Source organism: Hibiscus syriacus, unplaced genomic scaffold (assembly GCF_006381635.1).
Source record: "Hibiscus syriacus cultivar Baekdansim isolate YM2019G1 unplaced genomic scaffold, ASM638163v2 tig00111769_pilon, whole genome shotgun sequence".
Taxonomy (NCBI): domain Eukaryota; kingdom Viridiplantae; phylum Streptophyta; class Magnoliopsida; order Malvales; family Malvaceae; genus Hibiscus; species Hibiscus syriacus.
In genome coordinates this window covers 5,003,182-5,011,975 of record NW_024063172.1, presented here as the reverse complement: position 1 = coordinate 5,011,975, position 8,794 = coordinate 5,003,182, and the positions used below count along the sequence as shown (strand labels likewise).

Sequence of the window (8,794 nt, the reverse complement as noted above, 5' to 3'; positions counted from 1 at the left end):
GCACTGCATTTTATCTATATTTTTAATTTTCTGACTGCCGGAGGTCTTCCACGGAAGCTACTCTCAACCTGGTGTTGGGAGCAGCCTACTACCCTACCTCCCCCTTACCCCATACATATGGGAATTGGGTTTTGTTGTTGTTGTTGTTGCACTTCAAGTGTACCAATATTGACTCTCATACTTGTATCCTGATTTAAATACTTTAGGCTATGTTATAAGATAAATTGAAAAATTACAGGTTGTTAAGTTAAACTTTTAAGCTTAACATTTTCGTGATGATATATAATTAATGCAGAAAACTCATTACCGTTAAACAAATAGTTACAAGTTTATTATTGAATTGAATAACTGATATGTAGAATTATGCTTCTACATATTCATGTTATGATATGTATTACATTGCTATATTGTATTGTATAATATTATTTATGTCTCATTAAGTTTATATTTAGTGTGTAATTATTTTTATACGTAGGTTGATCGTTTGGTCCAAAGTAAGGAGACGTTGTTCATCATCTCCCGGTTTGAGTAGATTTTATGAACTTTATTTTATATTCTTTTATTTTTCTTTTAGGTTAAGTTTAATGATTTAATTAAAAAATTGTTTTGTTCAATTATTAAAGGGTAAACTTTATATTTAGTCATCTAATTATCATTTTGGCTTTGTTTGGTCATCCAATTATTTTTTTTAAAATCATACCTAATATTATGTTTTGGTTCTATTTTAGTCGCTCACCATTAAAAAATAGCAGTGATGTTGACGTGTCATCATAAGAAAATACCACATCATCATTAAAAAAATAAAAAAAATATTACTTTAACAATACTGTTTATTTTTTAACTGCGGATGATCAAAATATAATTTTAGATATAATTTTAAAAAAAGTTAATTAGATGACTAAAACGGAACTAAAGTAATAGTTGATTAAATATGCAGTTTATCCACTATTAAAATAGAATTGATCTCATAATTTACCTTTCTTTTCTGTAGCCCGATCCAAGGAATCCAAATCAGTGTTCAATGAAAACAGGTTATGTTCGGCCCAAATATCGAGTATTTAATTCAATACAAATACAACAAGGAGAGTTCAAAAGACTTGGGCTTCTGGGTTTTCCGATATTTAAGTTGGTTGGGAGCCGAAATCGTTAGATTTCGAGGAACAGGGGGTGTGGGTGATTGGAAGAATGGGGACAAGAGAAGTGTATGAGGAGAAGCTAAGGAATGGGAACCTGTACCATGACCCAACCATCAACCCTGGCTTAGGCTCCGCTCGTTGCCCTCGTTGCCTCTCTCTCTTAAACCCTGATTCTGTAATCCCTTCTTCTTCTTCTTCTTCTCTCCCTGCTTCCTTGAACACTGCCTTTTGCTTTTATTGACTTGTAATTTTTTTTGCAGGATAAAGCTGAATGGACAATTACTTCTGTTTTACATGATGCCACTGCAGTGGTTGGTTCCCTTTCTCCCTCCTTTTGTTTTATTTGCAAACGAAAACAACGAATAAAAACATGGATGAGACGTAAATCAATAAACCCCAACGTTCTAATTTGTAGTTTGGGGCTACTTTCATGTATAAAGTTTTATGGGTCTTTACTTTCATCCTGGAAAACTGTAAACTTTAGCTGAGTTCCCACAGCTATTTTTATCCTAGCTTATACTAGTTAGCAAGTTTCACAATGCTTTAACCATTTTATGTCCAATAGGATTTTATCCTTGCTCCACACGCGCGCACACACACAAACACACATATATAGCTATATTTGATGCCCACCCGCATTCTGGGATATGCCTTTTGAAGCTTGATTTTTTTTTTTGCTTAGGTAACTGAATCGTTCAAATGCTATCATCTAGTTATCATTGTTCATATATGTGATCTTGATATGTTGGGGGACACTTCAAATTTAAAGTACGTGTATTAATTCAGTATTCTAATACTGCCTCTTTCCAAAGATCTATGTATTTTGATTGTGGTAAAAAAGTATGGTACTTTCAGTCTGGCTTATTCAGATGCTTCTTGCTCTAGATCATAGTATGAAATCATTGGACATTTAGACTCTTATGCCTTTCAAGAATGACTCAAAGGAGTATGGAAAGATCCCCCAAATTGAAAATTTGTTCTAAAAGTTTAATGTTTTGAATGAGAAACTGTGGATCGTAATTATAAAGACTCTAATTTTATAATGTGCAGAAAGACTGTTGATTATAATGTCACGTGTTGCATTTTTTTTTTGTATGTGTTGGAGTGGGGGTTGTTTTTTTACGTGGCTAATTTCACATTGTATTTGTTTGCAAATAGGTTGGTTCTGGTATCGGGGGAATGCTTAGTGCAGTACATGGCTTTAACACTGGTATTATTGGGCTACTTTTGTTTTCATTGATTATTTTTTTGGTTTTGCACACTCATCTCTCATGTTTTTCTGTTTTCAGGGATCCCTTTCCTTCAGAATCACATCAAGGGACCTAAATGGCTCCCTTTTGTAAATGGGGTATGCCTCTTCTATGTTCTAAATTGCATTTCCAATCTTTTCAATCTGTCTGAATTCTCAAACACATTTTCCCCTTAAAACAGTTTTATTTGCATCTTCTAAATCTCACTTAATTCAATTCTATTATCTTATTTGTTGACAGATTCCGCTGCTGCTAATGTTTTCTGGCGCCAGTGCAGCATTTGGAGGTATAAGTGTGCTCTTTAACTCTAGATGTATAGTAGCTATAAGTTGGTTCTCAGTTTGGAAAACAAAGCATTATTGCATTTTTACATATTTCATTCTTTATGGTCCTGAATCTATTTGCTGCAGCTTTTGAGGAGAAGTGATAAAGATTTTCACAGAGGATATCATATTCTTTATGAAATCCTGTAAATAAATGCTGGTCTTATTTTTGAATGTTCAGTACATCTAAAGTTATGTAACATGTTTAATTTGCAATGCACTGTCAGCACTGGGACTTTTAGTTTTACGGTGCAGTGCCGACAAATTCTTCCTATTTGCATATTCATGTTTTTTCCATCTGCTGCAAGTAGGAAAGAACGATAGCAAATGGATCATAAAACTTTTTATTTGGCAAAAGTTACATTACTTATGAAAAATTAACAGATAAATCGATTAATATAATGTAGAAAATATTACAATAAGTCTTTGTTTCAAATATTATCATCCAAAAGGTAATTATAATCCTTCGTCATATAAGTGGTAACCATTCAAGTATGCTATTACTCTATTAATATGTCAATAACATTTCCTCTTTTAGGAATTGCTCTGTTATTCACATACCCTTTTAACCTGCGCACTTCCCTTGCACATTATGCCCTTAAGTATGGCGCGCAATATTTGGCGAGTAATTTAATTTTTCTTTCTGTGAATCCCATGTCATTAGGTTAGTTATCTAGTAAAAGAGCTAAAAAGTTAAGGGCTTCTATCATCAATCAAAGCATTTAGCAAGTGGTTTCTTGCATTTGGTATTTGTGTCTTAAGTCGGTTTCAAACCTTTCTTGCCTTATCATATTTGATACAGGAGCATCAAATTTAATCTAATTACTTCAAGGTTTTTTTACATTAGTTTATAAGTCTATGTTTTGTGTTATTATTATTAATATTTCAAGTTAAATTATTTCAAGTCTGTTTTTGTTCTTTAATGTGATTAACATAGGACTCTTAGTAATTGTTCTAGTTTCTACTAGAGACTCTTAGTAAGAGTTTTATTATAATTACTCTACTATAGGGTTATTAGCATCAGTTTTTTATTTATCATCATTAAGAGAGTTTTAATGAAGTCGGCTGCTTGAAAATACTATAACTTTTTTATTTATTCTTATTCAATTATATTTGTTATCTTCTTTCAATTTTCTTAGCTCTTCATTTTTAATTCATTGCACTAGATGATAAAGCCTTGTGTGATATTCCTTTGGCTATGGTTCATATTCTTGTGGGGATACATTGGTTAGATGATATTCTTGATCAATGATTGGTTCTATGATGATTGCAATGATTGATTTGAAGAGTGATTATCACCACAATAGACTGGAAAGCGTTGATGAATGGAAGACAACTTTTAAGACTCTATATGGCCTTCTCTGAGTGGTTGAAATACCATGCGCATCTCTGCAGATCGTGATTGTGGTGGACAAACAACTAGACATTTGTTAACAGCATGTAGCTGTTCTACAGCTGCTTTAAATACTGTAATTTTCTGAAACCTGCTCATCAAAATCTAAAATTGCTGAACCTTCTGGGAGTGAGAGTAGGAATGCTCCGACTTCCCACCACACAGGATAAGGTAGATGAGAATTTTAGATGGTACATTAGCTGTCAGCGGACGATCTCATGAAAAAGCAGGTCCAACTTGTGATATTCCAAAAGAAAAAAGTATAACTATCTGTTACTGAAGCTTGACACAAAAGAAATGGAAAATAATGGGTGGGTAAAGCTAGGGTCTGTGATGGTGTTGAGGTTCTTTATATGGAAGTAGACATATCTATGAATGAAGTGCCCTCTGAATGATTTTACTGCTGAACCAACCAATTGGGCTCTCGACCAAGAAATTTATGTTGAAGTGATGAAAGTTATCTAACTGGAGTCGATTTTTTTCAAGCTAGAGAGAATGACTCAGGAGCTTTTACTATTATGTTAGTTTATTATTTTAGTTTTATTTATTAACTTTAGACAGATGAGTGACTAGAATTATGATTTATCCTTAGGGTTAATCTAGGGCTACTGGGCTAGGATTATATTTATGCTTTATATCTAGGGATATGATTAAAACTTAATTTCCAACCCTAGTATAAATAAGTTCTGCAGTATTTACAAAGCCACATTGTTATTATTTTTTTAAATTAAGATTAAAAACTAGATGTCTTTATAAACCTGAGTTTTCTAAAGTTTCATCTTTCGTATTTGTTTTCTCAGTCATAGTTCTTTTGATTGTTGCTGTTTTCACCCTTTACCACACCAATAATTTAATTTTTAACCTTTAAGATCTATCGAAGATGCTTTTATTTTTGCGAAAGGTTCATCAATGTATCTATTTGTTTGGAGAGCTGCTACATTTGATGTTGGTTTAAAGCAGTGGAAAAGGGGCTGTTTTCAGGCTTTGAGCTGGGGGAGCATTCCTTCATGTTGTCGCAATTGCAATTTGCGGATGACCTCATTATTTTTAGTAAGGCCTCTATTCGAGATTTGATGAACATTAGAAGGGTGTTAATAATTTTTGAATTGTTGGTGGGTTTGTAGTTAAATCTATTCAAGAGTAGAATCTTTGGCATTAATGTGGAGTCGGATGTGCTAGCTTGCTAGGCTAAGGAAATTGGTTGTTCAGTGGGTTCTCTTCCATCAGAGTATTTAGGATTACCGTTGGAGACCAAGAGGAATTCAGGAGCTGGAAGGGCAATTCCTTATCTTTAACTGGAAGGGTAGTTTTGGTGAAATCAGTCTTGTGTTCTCTCCCCACTTACATTCTTTCTATTTTTCGAATTCTAGTAGGCGTGGTCAAGAAGTTAAACTCTATTATGGTTGCCTTCCTTTGGGGGGTTCGACAGATAAAAGGAATATACATTGGGTTAACTAGAATTTGGTGTGTAAGCCAAAGAGTTTGGGGGGCTTAGGGATCCCAAATTTGGTCTTTTTGAATAAGGCTCTTATGGGCAAATGGGTCTGGAAATTTGCCTCAGAGAATGGATCATGGTGGAAAAGGGTTGTATGTTGCGTGTACAACGTGGACCCGAATTCGTGTATGATTGGGAATTCTTGGCCTAATCGTGCTTCGTGGATTTGGAAAGGAGTTGTAAAGAATTTCTTTTCTAGTGATGAATTTAGGGACTGTCTAAGGAAAAACGTGTGCTTGAAAACGAGAAATGGAGAGTCTGTGCATTTTTGGCAGGATTCTTGGGTGGGTTCCATTCCGCTAAAAGATTGGTTTCCTAGGATATTTGCTCTTTCGAATAATAAAGGGGGTAAAGTTGCAGAGTTTCGGGTGAAGTCTTCTTCAGGCTACTGGTGGGATATTCAATTGAGAAGAAATTTGGTAGATTGGGAGGTGGAACAATGGCTTCAGCTTATGTCCTTGTTGAATAATATCTCATTGTCATCTTTTCAAGAAGACTGTTGGGTATGGACAGGGAATGGGGAGGGTTGTTTTATAGCTAAATCATGCATTAAGAGATATTTTGATTGGGTTGGTAATGAGAATAATGAAGGTACTTGGGACAACCTTGTTTGGGTAGGAGTTGCTCCGCCCCGTGTGGAAACATTTGTTTGGCAAGTTGTACATCACAGAGTGGCAGTTAGAGAGGAACTGTTGAAGCGAGGAGTGATAGTTATTGATGACTCGTTCTGTCCGTTGTGTGGTAAGTGTGCGGAGTCGGTTTCTCATCTTTTCTTGCATTGTGAGGTGGTATGGGGTCTGTGGAATAGATTCTTGATTTCTTGGAATGTCTCCTTTGTGGTTCCTCAGAGTTTGTTTGCATTCATCACAGTTTGGGATGATCTAGTTCCGAGCTCCATTATTTGGAAATTCATTCCAAGGGTGGTGTTGTTGTCGGTTTGGAAGTGTAGAAATGAAATAATTTTTGAGAAAGGGAAGGTGGATGGTACGTTGTTGTTATTCCTTGTTCGTTTTAGAATTGCTTCATGGTTTGTGGTGAGATTCAAAGATGTGCAGATTCATTTTGATTCCTTAGTGGGTGATATTAGACTAGTAGATTTTGTGGGAAGAAAGAAGGGTTGTACTTCCTCCTCGTGTTGGGTTCCTCTTCCTTCAGGGTTTGTAAAATTAAATGTAGCTGGTGCGATGTCTAAGGGGTGGGATAAAGGAGGCATAGGTGGTTTGATAAGGGATTCTGAAGGTTTGTTGCTCGGTTCGTTTTCTGAGAGGATTGGGAGTGGTCCTCCTATACTTGCAGAGTTAATGACTATCAAAAGAGGGATGTTGTTTATGGAGGATGTAGTTTTGGTTCCAATTCCAAGGATTATCCTCGAATCGGATCCCTTACTGCTTTGAAGTGGATAAAAAATCCGGATATATGTACACCTATGTTTCAGTCTTTGGTGAAAGATATTGCTTCCCTAGTGGATAGTAAAGATATTATTATTAGGCATATTTTGAGAGCTGCTAATTGGGAATCGGATAAATTAGCTAAAGAAGGAATAGGTTGATTAATAGGTTGTGTGTTTAGGTTTCTGTGTTGGTTGTATTAGTGGAGTTAGTTTGGTTTTTAAGTGATGTTGCAACAGAAGTTTGTAAGGATCTGGCTTTGTATTATTCTTATATTAATAATTCTTAGGCACTCTTTTGCTCATTCCAATGTCCTTCACGTTACTGTTGTTACATGGAGGTTATGAAGGGTTTTTTTTAATGAGGCCTACTCTATTTCAATAAAAAAAATGTTATCTATTTGTTTTTTCGTGAAATCTGAGAGTACGAGTCAACTTTGCCCAAGCTTCATGTCTTATGGATTTAATTTGACTGCGTTTACAAGTGCATTTCACTTGAATGACTATAGATTAGCACTAAACTTGACAACTAGAATGTATTGTGAATGATTTCCAACTTTTTTTCTGTATTGGTGTAATCTATTATAAGAGTTTAATTTGCCATTGATGTGACTTTGCAGGTTATGCACTTCCAAAGTTTACTCAACTCACTGTGACTTCCTATTATGCTGCCTCTAGTGCCTCACATTATGGTATTTCACTCCTAACGCGACACGTTGAAGATACATACACTATTCGTTCTCAACAAGAAAGGCCGAGATAAATTCTTGTGCATTTACTTATGATTCTACTCTCATCAGTTCTATTAGCAATGTTATACCTATATGTGCATAGAACTTTTGGATGTCATTTTTGTTTTATAATTTCTCTTTTTTTTTCAATTCAGTGTCACATTTTCATACTTCTAAAGTTTATATATAATAGTTATATTATCTTGGTAACCAGTTCTTTCCTCTGTTGAATTGAGTTGTAGGGTACTTTTATTTGAGATTAGTTGATGAAATACTGACATTTTATCTTGAGGAATTACAAAGTTTTTGTTGATTATATTTAAAACTTTTATCATTGAGATAAGGTTTCCTTTAAGATTATATGTCATGAATCGGCTTGCTAAACAATAGGTATGTCTTGATTTTTCCTAGTAGAATAGAAACAATAGGGTTGCATTAAAACATGCTTGGGCCATAAGACTGTAATATTGACAATTTTATAGGAATAGTATTCATTTAAAAATAATTATTAACTTTTTTTAACAATTTCTACCTACGGGTAGGGTTGCACATTTGTCGGATTTCAATCCGATCTGGATCGGTTTTTATCCGATCCGGTTTTTTCCCATAGAAAAAAAACAGGTTTATAAAATAACCGGTTTGGTTTCTAACCGGTTTGAGGGCCGGATATCCTAACCGGCGTAACCGGTTTCGGTTTTAAAAAAACCGGTTTTTTAAAAAACCGGTTATAAAAAAACCGATTTTAATATTATTAAAATTACATCGTCATCAATTGTAACAAAGTTTACGATAATTTGTTGAAAATATTTTGATATTTCGATATAACAAATTAAGTTAAATGAATTTTAAGATTTTCCAAATGATTTTCTAAGTATATTCGATATAATTATTCAAATATCAAAACATTACTCTAAATATTTCAAAAATCATTTTTAATTCTTACTTAAGTGTAAAATTAAGTTTTAATCTTAAAACAATTTCAAAATAATCTTTCAAAGTATTTTGAATCATTTCAAAGTCAAAAATTTCAGATTGCTCAGAGGGAACCGATTCCCCACCAAGGGGGTACCGATTCCCCC

The 8,794-nt window shown here is 34.3% G+C and overlaps 1 protein-coding gene across 1 annotated transcript; it reads left to right on the top strand.

The window, feature by feature from the left end:
- The first annotated feature begins 1,075 nt into the window (after positions 1 to 1,075).
- LOC120169466 lies at positions 1,076 to 8,072 on the top strand. Its single transcript, XM_039177599.1, has 6 exons — positions 1,076 to 1,311; positions 1,397 to 1,447; positions 2,295 to 2,346; positions 2,426 to 2,484; positions 2,627 to 2,672; positions 7,605 to 8,072. The coding sequence occupies exons 1-6, from the start codon at positions 1,186 to 1,188 to the stop codon at positions 7,745 to 7,747; spliced, it is 477 nt and encodes a 158-aa protein (XP_039033530.1). The 5' UTR covers positions 1,076 to 1,185; the 3' UTR covers positions 7,748 to 8,072.
- The last annotated feature ends 722 nt before the right edge of the window (positions 8,073 to 8,794 follow it).

Excerpts from the sequence above, each read along its gene's own strand:
- LOC120169466 (XM_039177599.1), top strand. The coding sequence starts at position 1,186 with ATGGGGACAAGAGAAGTGTATGAGGAGAAGCTAAGGAATGGGAACCTG. Across the intron at positions 1,448-2,294 it reads TACATGATGCCACTGCAGTG|GTTGGTTCTGGTATCGGGGG; the intron begins GTTGGTTCCCTT and ends GTTTGCAAATAG. Across the intron at positions 2,347-2,425 it reads AGTACATGGCTTTAACACTG|GGATCCCTTTCCTTCAGAAT; the intron begins GTATTATTGGGC and ends TTCTGTTTTCAG.